Source organism: Canis lupus, chromosome 32, assembly GCF_003254725.2.
Source record: "Canis lupus dingo isolate Sandy chromosome 32, ASM325472v2, whole genome shotgun sequence".
In the NCBI taxonomy this organism is placed as follows: Eukaryota; Metazoa; Chordata; class Mammalia; order Carnivora; family Canidae; genus Canis; species Canis lupus.
The window spans coordinates 24,059,014-24,075,151 of NC_064274.1; the positions used below are offsets into that span (position 1 = coordinate 24,059,014).

A 16,138-nucleotide genomic window follows, 5' to 3' on the forward strand; every position below is an offset into this window, starting at 1 on the left:
CTCCCGGTGCATGGAGCCTGCTTCTCCCTCTGCCTATGTCTCTGCCTCTCTCTCTCTCTCTCTCTGTGACTATCATAAATAAAAAAAAAAAAAAAAAAAAAAAGGAACAGCCTTTCTCCCTACAGTCACCTCTATTTATTCCATATCTACTCAGGGCTTCAGAGTAGTCAGCTTTGGGCAGTCCTCATACCATCGGCCCCAGGTCTCTAATTGGGGGTTTCTCCAATGGCAGAGCTTGCCCCAAATAGCACCCTGGGTAGTACTAAGACCTTTTATATGACCTACACATCATGCCAACAGGAGAAGGTGGGGACTACAGGGTGAGAGAACCTTCCACTAACTCTTTCCTGTGGACTGGATTTTAGGGTGATGCCCATGTAGACAGTACGACCTACGATGGAACTACACCCCTGCACATAGCAGCCGGGAGAGGGTCCACCAGGCTGGCAGCTCTTCTCAAAGCAGCAGGTAAGGCATCCTGGTGGTTAGTGATGGAAAATACTGTCAGAAATGCAAACGAAACTCCACTAGAGCAGCCACGTCTCCCTCTTTAAGCCGTGGAGCTACTGCTGAAAGGCAAGAGTAAATAAAAATCACACTTCCACAGACGTAATGGAGCTGTTGGGACTCGCAATCCTGGCCTTGGTCCTGATGGTCATGTCAGTCTGTACTCTCTGATTCATGTGTTTTGGATGTTGGTTGTTTAGGTTGATTCTCATGTCAGGAGAGCTTCTTACAGTTGAATTAGATTCCTTAAAGAACTCTGGGCAGGGGATCCCTGGGTGGCTCAGCAGTTTACTGCCTGCCTTCAGCCCTGGGCATGGTCTTGGAGTCCCAGGATCGAGTACCGTATCGGGGCTCCCTGCATGGAGGCTGCTTCTCCCTCTGCCTGTGTCTCTGCCTCTGTGTGTGTGTGTGTGTGTGTGTGTGTGTGTGTGTGTCTCATGGGTAAATAAATAAAAATCTTAAAAAAAAAAAAAAAAAACCTCTGGGCAGTACCAACCTCAGATCATGTCAGAAGTCTCCAGGAAAAAAAAGTTTATTGGTATAAGACATAATTTTAAAATTTTCTTCAGCAAGAGAGGTCCTTTAGAAGTTGAAATAATAGGGAAAAAACAAATGGGCGGTGTATTAAGTACTACCATATGTGAGGCACTAGAAATTGCCAGCATTTATTAACCTTGCTATGTGCCATGCACTGTGCTAGGCCTGTCAGATGCACTGTCTCATTTAATCTGCAATAACCCTTAGAGATAAATACCATTATTTTTTTTCCCATCTCACAGCCAAGGAAACCATGGAGAGACCTGTGGGACCCTGTCCCGGGGTCCTAGTAAGGGCATAGTTATGAATCACAGCTCATCCATCTGAACTTCCAGACTTTCTTCTCTCTACTGTTTCTCTCCCCTGTTCTGCTCTAGGACCTGCAGGTGTTATTCCATTTATTCTCTAGTCCTGTGAAGTACAGAACATTATTCTGCTCACTCTTAAATTTCTCTTGCCTTGTATATTTAGAACCTCAACAAATGTTTAATGGAAGTAGTCTCTCAAACCTTGAGCTATCTGATTTACTATAGAAGTTATTCAAACTTTTTTTAGACAGTAAATGCTTCATAAATTAAAGAAAACAGAGAGAGTTAAATACCCTTTTAAAAACTGAGTCCAGGGATCCCTGGGTGGCTCAGCGGATTGGTGCCTGCCTTTGGCCCAGGGCGCAATCTTGGAGTCCCAGGATCAAGTCCCACGTCGGGCTCCCGGCATGGAGCCTGCTTCTCCCTCCTCCTGTGTCTCTGCACCTCTCTGTCTCTCTCTATGTCTATCATAAATAAATAAATAAATCTTTAAAAAAATTTAAAAAAATAAAATAAAATAAAAATAAAGATAAAAATAAAAACTGAGTCCAAAAAAAAAAAAAAACTGAGTCCAGGAAGATGTAGAAACTTTTTCTTTAGGAGCCCCACATATTTCTAAGCAAATAAAAGCATATCCAAATAAACAATAGCCTTTTCGTAGTCTCAGTCAAGTCAAACTTTTTCTTTTTCCCAACTTTCTCTGGAATAAAAGACTCTGATTGCAGTATGTATGAATTGTTTGGGAAGTCACTGGTTGTAATTAAGAAATGCCTTCAGACAGGAAGCTATAGCCCTATCAAAAATGCTTTCTCTTGAATTCTCAATATCCCATGAAAGGAGCAGCAAGTAACGGTTTTTCCATTACATAAATGAAGGCACTCAGATAAAAAACCTCGTCCTGACTCTCTCTCTCTCTCTCTCTCTCTCTGTGTGTCTGTCATAAATAAATAAATAAAATCTTTAAAAAAAGGGTGGGGGGCGGATCCCTGGGTGGCTCAGCGGTTTAGCGCCTGCCTTTGGCCCAGGGCGCAGTTCTGGAATCCTGAGATCAAGTCCCATGTCGGGCTCCCTGCATGGAGCCTGCTTCTCCCTCTGCCTGTGTCTCTGCCTCTCTCTCTCTCTCTCTCTCTCTTTCTGTGTGTGTGTGTGTGTCATAAATAAATAAATAAAATCTTAAAAAAAAAAAAAAGAAAACCTCATCCTGAGCTCAGAGTCAGGAAGGTCACTTAAGGAACCGATATGGCTCAGCCCCTCCAGCATTCTCCAGTCCATAAATTGTTCCTCTTAATTTCTCTTCTGTTTCCATGGTCAGATGGCACTCACTGTCTTCTAGATCAGGCCAGGGCTGGAGGGTTGAAATAAGAAACAGCATGAAGATCCTTCTCTGACTCTCATTAGGCCCTCTCCTGTTATTGAAGTTGGCACAAATCAAATGATCTCCCAGCAAGATAAAAACGAGCTCTTCCCAGAAGGGTGTGCTGAACTTACTACTGTTTGTTAGACATCAGACTAAACACTCTCATCAACATAGCTTCTAAGAAGTAACTCTAGCTCTAATCTCTGAGTTACTTTTGGTGTTTTCTTGCTGCACGTTAAGAAACAGACTAGGGTTTTCCAAGATCAGCCCTAAACTTTTGAATAACTATCCATCTTAGTAGAAGGTTTTTGTGTTGTTTGTCTCTTTAAAGTATTGGGACCCTGGCCGTGCTGTACCCAAGAATAAAAGTGAGCATGTTGTCCCAATGCAGCAAACGTCTTTGCCCTTTTGAGCAAGTGGGAGAATAGCCTGAGAAATGCTCAGTGGTGGGCACAAACTTGAACATTGACTCAGGTCCCTGATCCACAGGGCACACCCCAACCCCTGAAAACTGCTGCTGTTAACTCCTTAGAGTACAGGTGCATCATTTGGTTGAAAACTGCCCTAGAACTGAGGAGAGCACTTGGCGGGATGAGCACTGAGTGTTACGCTATATGTTGGTAAATTGAACTCCAATTAAAAAAATAATTTAAAAAAACTGCCCTAGAGAGTTAAATATGAGGGTCAGGGTACTCCAAGTCTTCTGTTTTTGAAAATGTCCTTGGCTATATAGAGTATCATCTGACATCTTTACCACCAAAATAAATAGGAATTTATTTATTTATTTATTTATTAATTTATTTATTCATGAGAGACACACACACACAGAGAGGCAGAGACACAAGCAGAGGGGGAAGCAGGCTCCATGCAGGGAGCCTGACGTGGGACTCAATCCGGGTCTCCAGGACCACACCCTGGGCCGAAGGCATCACTAAACCACTGAGCCACCTGGGCTGCCCAATAAATGGGAATTTAAAAGAAGCTCTCTGAATATTTCAGTAGAAACATGTTATGTATTAAAAATTATCTGAGTAATTGCCTCGAGTGGCTGTTGTGCTTTGCCTTTGGAAGTCTGACCTCTGCCGGCAGGTAGTTCAGAGTTGACAACACGGGGTTTGCCTAATGCTGTGTAACTTGACTTCATAGGTGCAGATCCTCTGGTGGAGAACTTTGAGCCTCTCTATGACCTGGATGACTCTTGGGAAAAAGATGGAGAGGATGAAGGAGTCGTGCCTGGAACCACACCTCTAGATATGGCCACCAACTGGCAGGTGAGTGCTAGCTTCAGTCTGTTTGATGGCAGCTCCAGAGGGAGCTAATGGTTGAGGAATGTACGAACAGATGGTCTTTTTGGGTCTTTATCCCCCAAAGCACATGCCTTTTATTTTTAAGAAAGTCTGCTTATCAAGAGACATATTTATCTTGAAAAGCCTATCCATGAAAGATCTAGGTCAGCGGAGTTCTGAGTGTAAAAGTGTATGCCTAATCAGATCACAGTTCAGTTGTGAGAGAGGGCTCTGCAAGAGAAAACACGAAATTCACGTGAGAGTTTCCTCGTTCTGAACTCACACCAGAATTGTTCCCGTCTCCATTTCTGAAGCTGGGATAAATGTTAGTTTGCTTAGAACTTTCGCAAGTGATTTCTTTATATAAAAAGAACCGAGGGATTCTTGAGAATTTTAATAAATATAAATCTAGTAAATAGACTAACTCTTCCCCAAAAGTCCAGTGACCTGAGATGAAAAGCCGTGAGTGGGTGTTTATGGCCCAGGGAGGAGAGCCAGAGGGAGAAGGGCCGCAGACACATCTCCAGCACAACCAGATCGACTTTCTTAGGGACAAGTGCTGCTCCACATCCAAAAACTGCTCGTTCTCCTCTTCTCAGCCCGCCAAGTGGGTGTTGAGCTGAGTGACCCTCACAGAGACCACACAGTTCCCCTTTTATGTTGAGCGCCTGGCTTTCCCAGAAGCCTTACCACAGAGCACAGAAAGATAACCCACTTCAGTGACCCCATGTTGTCCTTACCTAGTCAGCGAGCACCGAGTAACTGTGAAGACACAGAAAGGTCTCCAGAGCTACAGAATGTTGTTTTTCCTTTTAACCTAAGGCTTTCCTGTCACCTCAGTTTAAAATGTAGACGGTGCTGGAAAGAGAACACCAAGCCGTGTGAGCATTACCATACCTCAGTGTGAGCAGGTTTTTAAAATTCCTTCTCAGCAGCCATTTTCTGGGGTGGAGGGCAAGGGAGGAGGCACAGCCTCCAGTTCTGTGTATATAAGCTCGTTCCTCATCCCGGTTCTCAGGGAAATGTCACTTAGCAATGACTCTCTGACCAACACATGGCTGAGCTGGTGGCCTGGACTCTTTGTCCTTCCATAGGACCATGGCCCTGGCTCTCTGTGAGGTTGGCTCGGGTCTTCCTGCCCACCTCAGAAGCCCCTGTAAGGCACAGCCTCCTGGCCCCAGAGCCCCTGGGGCTTTTCTTTTCCCAGAGGGCATTGTCATGACTTTGTGGGCCACAGGACTGACTTCTTGGCATTCCTCCATCTTTGGGGTACTAGGCCCCCTGCAGGAGGACCCAGTGAATTCTTTATTCCAAAGAGATTGATTCCCTGCCTGGTCCCTTTCATGTATAACGTTTTTCCACGGTTATCTTCCCAACAGGTGTTTGATATACTAAATGGGAAACCATATGAGCCAGAGTTTACATCTGACGATTTACTTGCACAAGGTGAGCTCTGAACCAGTGTTCGATCCACACTGTCATTTAAAGGGGCAAGGGAGCTGAGTGAAGTAAGTCAGTCGGAGAAGGACAAACATTATATGTTCTCATTCATTTGGGGAATATAAATAATAGTGAAAGGGAATATAAGGGAAGGGAGAAGAAATGTGTGGGAAATATCAGAAAGGGAGACAGAACATAAAGACTCCTAACTCTGGGAAACGAACTAGGGGTGGTGGAAGGGGAGGAGGGTGGGGGGTGGGGGTGAATGGGTGACGGGCACTGAGGGGGGCACTTGATGGGATGAGCACTGGGTGTTATTCTGTATGTTGGTAAATTGAACACCAATAAAAAATAAATTTATTAAAAATTAAAAATAATTTTAAAAAAGGGGGGCAAGGGAGAACCAGCATTTATCCAGGCTGTCCTGCAAAAGGCACAGCGGCTTATTTCAGAATCAAAAGTTCCTGGGCGGATGCAAAGGAGAACATCCCGTTGTAATCTGCTAAGACACGTATACCGCCTTCCTTAGCGGGGCTGCTGCTGACACCAAGTAAAGGAGCCTCACTGCTTGCACCGGGTGTCAGAGGGCAGCCGTGCGGCCATGCTCAGTACCCCCCGAGGGTCTCTGGTCGCTCAGGACAGCTGTGTTTCTTCTTCATTCCCTCAGGAGACATGAAACAGCTGACTGAGGATGCTAAATTGCAGCTCTACAAGTTGCTAGAGATCCCTGATCCGGACAAAAACTGGGCTACTCTGGCACAGAAATTAGGTCTGGGGATACTGAATAATGCCTTCCGGCTGAGTCCTGCTCCTTCTAAAACTCTTATGGATAACTACGAGGTAACACATCAGCTCACATTTTTACTTGACTCCCCTCTGTTAACATCACTGACCCAAGCATGGTCCCCTTCCCCCTCCCTCGACCCCGAGGAGGAAGATGAGTCATGACCTAGGCCAGAGTGGAAAATCTGCCTTCGTGAGAAAGGTGGTTTTCAGATATCCCAAGGTGTTCCCTATTTTCAAATACCTTGAGATTTCCTGCAGAAACCCTACTAGAAGGTCAGGTTTGTCGCAGAACTTTGACCCTTTGAACCAACGTGATATACTGTGATCCACATGCATTCTCTTTCTGTCCCCAAGCGCACGCCTTGATCTCATGTCAGGACACCGAGTCAGCTTTCTGTGAGGTGAAATGATTGTCTACTGAAATTTCCTTGGTAGTTCTTGTTTCTCAGTGGTTTTCAGAGCTCCAGCCTAAGCAGGGATACTGCATGACCTTCATGGCAGGTAGAGTTTCACTGCCTCAGCACTTCTCTCCCTCTCTGTCCTCTGTGCTTACTGGAAGCCGCTTCTCTGTGATTTCCTGAGTGGTCTCTGAACTGAAACAGGAAACTCGACTCGAAGGTCACCTGTCTTCTTAGCCGCTCTTGGCTCTGACCCCTCCAGGACCACCGGGCTCTCGCAGGGGCCTGCGTCGCGGTGACAGCCTGCCTGCTGGTTCCTGACACCAGAACACACTCTTCACGTCTTCCTTGCAGGTCTCCGGGGGGACAATAAAAGAGCTGGTGGAGGCCCTGAGACAGATGGGCTATACCGAAGCCATCGAAGTGATCCAGGCGGCCTTCTGCGCTCCGGAAACTGCGGCCCCCAGCCCAGGGAAGGGTGCACCTCAGACCCTCTCGCTGCCCCTCTCATCTGCCTCCACGAGGTCGCCAGTAGGTAAGGGAAAAACAGAAAAAGCAGCTGAGATTATCTCCTGCTTCCCCTGGGCCTCCTGCCCGGCCCGCAGCACTGCCCCTGAGACACACAGCACGGACTCGCAGCACAGCCCAGTAACCCTCTGTGTCCCTGCCAGCGTATCCTCACTCGCACTCTCAACAACCACTCTGAGCACCGAGGATTCCCTCCTCTTTGAAAGTCCAATGCTTGGCCTGGCCTGGCCTGGCCACGTCAGGCAGAAGCACTTGCCCCTTGACCACTGCGCACGCACCCCGCCCAGCTTCCTCTGAGACCGCCTCCCCTGTGCATCCACCTTCGTTTCTTGCCTCAGTTGTGGCAGCGACTCCTAGTCAGTCTCCCTGCTTCCAGCCCACCCCTCTCCCTTCGGTCCACTCCTGACACAACAGGCAAGGAGATTCTTTTTAAGTTAGTGTGATACCTGTACCTGTTGTATACCTCTCAGTTATCCATTCGCCAAATCTTTACTGAGCACATCCTTTGCACCTAGCACTGTTCGAGGTTTGAAGATGGAGCAGTTAGTAATAAAGGCAACATTCCTTTATCCCTTTCATAGGCCCTTCCTCCCGCCCCACTTTCCTGCACCCTCCTGACCCCAACTACTCCTCTCACAAGTCTGATCCTGTCTTAAGAACCCGAACCTTCCCTTCCCCTTCCCTGCAAAGATCCTCACCTGGTGGCTCCTTCTTGCCCTTCAGTTTCAGCACAAGTGTCACCTTCTGAGGGGCCTTCCTAGGAGAGTCGGGACAGATGTTGTACACGCTGGAAAGAAATAACAGCCCTCGTGTCCTAATGACTCCTTCCACACAAAGAAATAGGAAAATACTTACATCTTTAAATTTTTATTTGATCCCTGACTTACAGTCATTTAAAAAAATACGTCCTAGCACATAATAGAAACCCAATAAAGATTGGGTGACCAAATAAATCAACAAATCTATAACAAAACAATAGCATGTCGCTGCCATTAAGGTCTTCATATTTTAATATTGGAACTTAAGATACAAGAAGATGGCATTTTGATTTGTGTATATTAGACTCTATTTCTTGGTCACTTTCTCCCTATAGGAAATAAGTCAACATTGTTCAGGTCTCTAAAGAGGTTCTTAACAGGGAGGATGTGACTTAATTATTCATCACAGGCTCATTTTCACCGTAACCACCTTTTTTTTTTTTTTTTGTTACTAGAATGTTTTTGAGGCAGTGTATAGCATTTAATAGCACAGGAGGCCCAGAGAGATATCTCATTTTTAGTTCCTACTTCTGTCACCCATTTCTTTTGCCTGGGTTCAGCCATTTCCCCAGCTATAAAATAGGTAACCTGGTGGTTGGAAAAATAGACTCGATTTCTAAGAAAAAAAAGGCACACTGTGAGTCAGGAAAATTCAGAAGGGATTCTGATAAACGTGAGGGTGAGGAAGAGATGTGAAAACACCTGACGAACTTTGCTGTCTCCGCGGTGTTTCCATTGCCTAGGGCTCTCCCGCCCTCAGCCACTGCGTAGGACAGGCAGGCCACAGGGGCACGCTGCGGGGACCCGTGGCAGCTGATGGGCAAGAGCAGCCCACAAGCCTGCTGGGAGCCTGGCTGGAAGAGCAGGTGTCCGAGGGCCAGGGCTCTGCGTTTTCCCAGCCATGCTTCCCAGTGAATCTGTGCTTCTCCCCGCAGACGAGGTCCGAGACGACAGCATCTGTGACAGCGGCGTGGAGACCTCCTTCCGCAAGCTCAGCTTCACAGAGTCTCTGACCAGTGGCAGCTCCTTGCTGACTCTTAACAAAGCGCCCCACGAGTACGGGCAGGAAGGACCGATAGAGGGCAAAATCTAGCCCACTGCCCATTGCCCACACTAGGTCAACCAAAGCTCTGCGATTCCACCGTTGTCCAAAAGAAAGAAGGCAAAGTGCATCCCAGGGTGCTTGGAAGAAAACCGGCCTGCCTGAATCTCTCTGAATTTAATTCAAGGCCTTTTGAAGTAGGCTTTCTTTCTCGGTTCTCACAGGAACGTTGGTCTGGCCCACGGCCACAGCGTCTGGAGCAGTCAAGGCCTCAGCCGGCCTGACGCCTCCATGTGGGCCAGTCTGCTTATTGAGCTTTTCCAGCTGCTTCCATTGTCACCACTGCTGCCCCTCGCTGCGCTCCTGCTGGCATTCAAAGGTGGCACAGTCCCCACCTGGTGTTCCTTCTCGCCGTCCACAGCACTGCTGTGCATTCAGATTGAGGATTAAGAAAAGGGATATTTTTTAAATGAAAGTTATGTGGTGTATAATAATAATAAAAAAAGGCTTTACTGCTTTTTCTAATGTGGTTATCTATGTGATTTGAAAAAAGAACATATAATGTCAATATGTAAACATGGTTACAATCAGTGCTGAAAATGGTCTTTTCCCCCTTTTTCTGCATTTTGCTATTGTAAATATGTTTTTTAGATCAAATACTTTAAAGGAAAAAAATGTTGGATTTATAAATGCTATTTTTTATTTTACTTTTATAATAAAAGGAAAAGCAAATTGATGACCTCATTTTGTTTGATCTCCAGAAATACTTTTCTACGATGATTCCTTGTAATCATGGGATCATTCCACAGCCGGTTATCACATTCACATTCCCCTTTAGAGTCAAGTTTTTGACCCAGAAATGAACCCAAAAGATGATCAAAAGAGCCGTATTTTAAGCTGAGATGAAAGCTTTGGGTTTGCCAAATCGAATCCTCACTTGGCTCATTTCATTTCAGTTGTATCCCCCTCACCCCCTCCTCCTCATGCAGGGCCATTCCTCCCACCCCACAGTGGGCTCTCTTGGGTCTGTGATGCCTCAAGTCCTGCCCGCTCAGCACCCCAGGGGTCCTGGGGCCAGCGGCCTTCCAGCATGAGGCTTGGCTGACTGCTCTACACACAGAGGCTCAGAAACAAGGGAGGGGAAAAATGAAAAGCATTTGGAGGAGGTGCTGTGATGAACACTGTCATCTGCAACCAAGAACCCTCTTTAACAAAGGCCATGTCAACCCCACCTCTGGGCTCCCACTTGGCCAAAGCTCTCTCTGCCTGTCAGTTCCTTCTGGGATTGTCTCAGCCACAGAGAGCCACCTCAACAGGTCACACTCATTTCCCTGATGGCCCCAAGTAACACTGATTGACATGGCATACAAAAGGCTATTCAGCCCAGGACTAGGTTGTAGGGCCCTCTTACTGGCTGAGCTGTTGTCTGGGTCTGCATCACAGCACCGGCCTTCCCTCTACCCACCCTCTGTCCAGGACGGCTTCCTCCCCCGCTTGCCACAGGCACTGTTCCCAGGGCCCCAGGCTCCATCTCAGAGCCGGCTGCCACAGAGCCCAACCAGCACAGGGGCTGGGAGCTAATGCTAACCTCTAGTGCTCAACACCTGAAGTCATGCAACCCTGAAAATAACCCAATCAGGCAGACAGAATTAGCTCCAATGTACAAAGGAAATTGAGCCCCAAGAATTCAACGAGGCAGTGGCTAAGCTGCTTCTGAGTTTATATCCAAGTCTAGTTCCAGAGCATATGGGTTAGAGAATTATCTTGCTGTGGGATAAAAAGATAGATTAAAATAATTGAGTCTAGAAGTAGACCCCAAAATATATAGGAATTTAGTATAATGGTAAATTTCAATTCAATGAGGAAAAGATAGTTAATAAGTAGATACTCCATCTCGTTCATCACTGGGAGGAAGTCCATCTGAACTCCCATTTCCCTCCTTTTATCAAATAATTTCCAAATACATCAGAAATGAAACCATTAAAATGCTAGAAATACCAGAAATCATGGATGAATAATCTTGAAATAGAGGAGGCATTTTTAAGCAAGGCTTTGTTCTTTGGTGTAATACAGTTTGGGTTCTTCATTTCACACAAAAACAAAAAAATGAAATACGTTTTTAAAATTTGACTTCTATTTTGTATTACATTGCCATTTCTCCACATGCTCCAATCCATTCTTCCAGTTTTTGAAAGCTATATCTTAAAAAACAAAAACAAAACCTTACTTTCCTTAATTTTCCAACAACAAGCCTGTGCCTGTGTTCCTTCACCCATTGCTCTCAGTGGCCTCTTCCAGCTGGCCAACACCAGGTCTCCTCTCTACCGTGTGAAGGCAGATAGTCCTCCCACTGAGGGAGGGGCCTGTGCTCCTCCCTCATCCATGCAGGCCTATGACAAGGGTAGAAGTGATGGTAAGTGGCTTCCAAGGTTAGGTTGGAAACTGCAATGCAGCTCTGTCCATCGGGGCCCTCGCCCCCACCCCTTACCCCCAGCCCCAGGTCACTCCCTCTTGGAACCCAGTTACCATGCCCTGGGGGAGCCAAGTGGACACATGGAGAAGCCATGTGTAGGTGTTCCAACAGCTTTCACTGAGGTCACAGCCAACGCCAGCACCAACCAGCAGATGTGTGAGGGTGGGAAGCCTCTAGATGATTTCAGGTGCTAGCCATTGAGTCACACGGGTCTAACCTTCACGCTGCCTCTGCCGATGCTGCCCAAGGAGAGGCGAGCCCTGCGCAAATGGCAGGTTCACGAGTGAAATAATGGTCAATGGTCGATGTTTTAAGTCCTACCTGTGGAGTGTTACCACTCTCCCGGTCTCTAACCTGATAGCTCCCATGCCAGAAAGCCACTTTAAAGGGAAGCTGACTCCAGGAGGAACCACTAAGCAAAACATGCCGAGAATTAAAAATAACATTCCCCTTCTTCAATAAGAAACCTGGTTTCTCTTCTGTTCCAGAAACTTCCTCTTTCTCCTCCCACATCTCCGTGTGGCTTGAGCCTCTGCACGTTGCTCGAGCAAAAAGGCTATGCCTCTGAGGAAGGAGCGTCTTTCCTATTGTACCAGCAGATGGAGATAAACACCAGGAGGAATGTGGGAGACCAGGGGGATGCTACAATGGGCCCAGAATAAACCTTTCCAGAAAGCTGGTCTCTCAGCAGGAAGCCTTTTAAAAATAGCTTTCTCAGAACTTTGTCATCTTTCCTCTGCAGGCATCACCTAGGCTTTCGCAGGACGGGCAGGCTCTCCTGGCAGAGGGAGGCCTCCTCACCCAGGCCCCCCCCCCCCAAGGGGTCCTCCGTGGATATTCCTGGTCACTGCGGTGGAGGTGGAATGCAGCCTCACAAACCACACCTTCCACACCTTAGCAAGAGAAAGGAACGGGAGGAGCCAGGCGAACTCATGTGCGATCCCCTTTGCATTAATGATTTCTAAATGACAATTATGGGGGACATCCCTCTGAGGTATTTAACCTCAGTTTTACAGGGAGGATGATCTAAATATTAACTAATTCACCCCAGATTTAAATGCAGGTCTGTCAGAGCCCAAGGTTACTCTTTAACCATGTCTGAAGACCTTTGAAGGAAAGCTGTTGTGTCTAAGAAAGAAGGAAAAACAAATTCCATACAATTCTATACAAGGAGGCTGGGATCATAATATATCCCAACCAAAATACAAAATGAACCCGGAATATCATGAAATGGGTATGCTCCTTAAGTGTTAACCTGACTTGATTTTCCTTCTAAAACCAAGCTAAGATGTCTAGGTATGAATTATCCATGGACTGAAGGTCACTGGGTGCATCTCATTCTCCTTGTGCTTTTGGGGGAAATTTTCCTCTGATCTGTGCTTTGCCAGGTAATGGGCTTGGGGAGGCACAGGAATCAAGAGCAGGTGAAACCAGAGTGCTCTCTCTTTGTGGGCGCCTGGCTGGCTCAGTCAGTAGAGCATGCGACTCTTGATATCAGGACTATTCATTCGAGCCCCATGTTGGACACAGAGATTACTTTTTTCTAATGCTGCTTATTTTCTTAAGCATCATGGAACTTAGGGCTGGACGGTATCTTAAAGATCACCTAAGTAAATCATTTAAGTTGTTATCTTTTTTAAACACTTACGATAGAAAGTATCTGGTCTGTATAATCCCTACTAGAGTCTGCTGCTTCATTTAAACACCAATCCCAGAGACTGTAGGTTCTTGTCCTGTTGGTTGAGGGAGGTGCAAAAGAGGAAATCAAATGGATTCCCTGACTCTCCATTGTTATGGATTCCATTATGCCTCCAATGGCCTGCTTCCATTACCCTGGACAAATGACAAGTCCTACAAAATGTTCAAGCTTCTTAGAATGAGAGGGAGGAAGGGACTGAATTATCATTTTGTTACTTCCATCAACTAGCTTTTCCATCTTGATCTCTCTCTTTCTAAAATGGTAACTTCATTGAAATATCACAATAATCCTCCAGGTATGAAGTTATATATTCAGTCAACATTTTTTGAGCACTTGTTGCATGCCAGGCTTATGTACTACAATGGGTGGTCACCATTCATAATTTCATATTTCTTGTTTGAAAAACCTGTGAAGAAACCCCCAGTCCCTATTTTACAGATGACTAAACTAAAGCACACATAAAGCATTTAACCGCAGGATCTCCTGATTCCAGTAAGGTGCTTTCATAAGGCACACCTGCAGCAGGGACAGGGTGGCTGGGGCATGTATGGATCATGTACGTATAGTCCTGAAAGGATCCTGGCTGACAGTCCTCTTCCTCCCACCCTTCGCTCCCAGGGTCCCAGGCAGCTGGAAGGGCAAAAGGGCATGGAGAAGTACATGTCCGAGTTTTGAATGGCCATTTCCTCTCACATTGCACTAGAGAAAGACTTCAGTCCCATGGCCATGCTAAGAGCAGCGAGGCTATAGGCGTGATCAACTTTTGTTCCCAATATTAGGAGGGAGGTTGATCTTGGTGAACAGATCCCAGGCTCTGGCACAGATCAAAATTTTTTACCCAACTGATAGAGGAGCTTGAACCCAAAGGATCTTTCTAATTCCAGCTTAGATGCAAAAATTCACTCACCCTGAAAGTCCCCCTGCAGTCATGGTAAGTGGCCATTACCAAAAGCAAAATCATTTCCTAGGATTAAGAATGGAAGATGCACTGTGAGGACAGTCGCAGTTCCTTCCAGGAACTCCTGGGAGATGACCCAGGGTGTTAGACCAGGCGGGCAGAGGAGGATTACAGCAGAGTCGTGTGGCCCTTGCACTGACCCAGGAGGACTCCTGCTCTCCAGGCCTTGAGGTTTGTGGTTCCTTGAATGCCGCACAACACACCTTGGGCTTGCTGATGCCAAGATTAAGAGTCTTGTTGGGTGGCCTTGAGGTCCCACCCAAAGGAGAGGGGCAGGCAGGTTTATCATCCTTGCGATCCACAGAGAACTGGCAGGACCCTGATTCCCATTCCTCAGATGGAATCAGGAGCAGCAGTGGGTTCCTGGGGATCTAATATTCCCTCCAGGCCAGAATAGCAAATGAAACAGAACTCTAGAAACCCCTTCTCTGAGGGTTCCTTCTTAGGACCCAGGAAGCCGAGTTGGTGCTGAAGATGGTCAGATGAAACCTCCGGGCACATGAGGGGAATGTGTAGGATCAGAGGAGGTTATATGAGTTGATGCTGGATACCAGACAACAGGGTGCTAGGACTATTCTCTGGCAAAAAAAGATTTTTTTTTCTCAGTTCCAAACTGTTGTGCCGTTCCCCTTCCCTTTCCTAACGTAAAAAGAATCAACAACAAATTATTTTTGTTTCAGAAATTCAAATGAGATACTTCTAGTTAATGGATTTTTTTTCTTTTGCAGGACACCCTTTTATCACTTTGTCAGATGTAAACGTCCCCTTCTGCTTTTGAAATACATTTCCTTTTGTAGTTTTAAGGGAAAAAACCCAAAAGCAAAATCCCAAACTTTCCCCTACACAATATTTCCAAATGTTTATTCCCATAGCAATCTGAAGAGTAAACAGGGAGGGGTTTAATTCCCACCATTTTCCACAAAACGGCAAAGCCCCCGAGGTACCCGGGATTTCCTGAGCTGGTGTAAACAGTGAGGGCTGGACTCGGCCTTCAGTGCTCGCACTGCCCCCTCACTGAACGAGTGGCTGTGCCCCAAGGGGAAGGTCACACGGACATCTGGGAGAGGGAAGGAACAGCGGCCAAGTGCAGGCACTGAAGGCTGGCGGGAGTGGCCGGGAGCAGCACCCCATCAGCAGTGCCCACGGCCACACAGGGCGCCCGCACCAGGCCCTGCGAGCAGCCCCCCAGGGGCCGCTCTCCTCTTCCTGCCCGCTGTCCTCCCTGTCCTTCCTCCCGGCCTCCTTTGCTTTGGGGCTCTCGGGAGCTGCTTCTCCACACTCTGTCCAGTTCTGTGTTTTCTTCCCCCAACAATTCAGCCGAGACCTCCAAACTCTCCCGAGGGCCCCCCAAGTTTACGTGGGATCCCGCCCCACAGCTGCAGCGCTGCTTGGCCCGGAGAAGCCAGAGGGCCAGAAATCACAGCCCTAGGAAGCCCGACTGCACCCCCTCCCTAGAGTCCCCGGCCTGCACCCCTCCCACCACACCTAAGACCACTGCAGTGCGGGGGGAGGACGTGACCTCCCCCGCAGGGGCCCAGCCGCCCAGGAGGTCCAGGTACTCCTGGACCCAGCAGTCCTTAGAGGCCTTTTCCTTCCCAGTTTTGCTCTTTGGCCCTGACTTCCTTCCTACCTGGCCCAGAGCACCTCTTGAGTGACAGTCATCATACTACACACACTTACATGAGCCAGGGACCACTTGAGCTCTAAAAGGCAAAGCGATACCAGGTTTAAAGCTTCAAGACAGAATTTGTGGGCGGCGAGTCACCCGCACGCCCAGGTGGTCGCCTCCTTAGCCAGTCTCCATCTCCCTCTTCGTCACCAGAAGGTCCTGCCTTTCTTCAGACGAGCCTGAACTGGGTTTCCGCCCCTTCCCTCTGCTCGCCTCCACTGCACCTTGCCAGAGCTCCTCTGACTTCTCCCTCATCCATCACCTCTCCAGGAGGCTTTGTGCCAAGTTTTCATGACCTGTAGTAACTAAATTAGGATTAAAAACCATAATCCCTCCCCACTCCCTCATGCCTTCTATTTTTCCTCCCTCCCTCCCTCCCCTGTCTGCCTGGC

General features: G+C 47.3%; 1 protein-coding gene and 1 long non-coding RNA gene across 7 annotated transcripts in view; one reads left to right on the forward strand and one right to left on the reverse strand.

Moving 5' to 3' along the window:
* Positions 1-9,691, forward strand: part of NFKB1 (nuclear factor kappa B subunit 1) — a 97,804-nt gene extending 88,113 nt beyond the window's left edge. For all 6 annotated transcript variants that reach the window (XM_049104925.1, XM_049104923.1, XM_049104924.1 and 3 more), the window contains 6 exons: positions 366-468; positions 3,856-3,980; positions 5,375-5,441; positions 6,103-6,275; positions 6,974-7,154; positions 8,841-9,691. In XM_049104925.1, coding sequence (XP_048960882.1) covers positions 366-468; positions 3,856-3,980; positions 5,375-5,441; positions 6,103-6,275; positions 6,974-7,154; positions 8,841-8,998 — 807 coding nt within the window. In that variant the 3' untranslated portion in view covers positions 8,999-9,691. The remainder of the gene's footprint in view (positions 1-365; positions 469-3,855; positions 3,981-5,374; positions 5,442-6,102; positions 6,276-6,973; positions 7,155-8,840) is intronic.
* Positions 9,326-15,504, reverse strand: LOC125754188 (uncharacterized). Its single transcript, XR_007407758.1, has 2 exons — positions 11,474-15,504; positions 9,326-11,337 (listed from the first exon to the last, which is right to left on the reverse strand). It is a non-coding gene; the product is annotated as an uncharacterized LOC125754188 (long non-coding RNA).
* Positions 15,505-16,138: the final 634 nt, after the last annotated feature.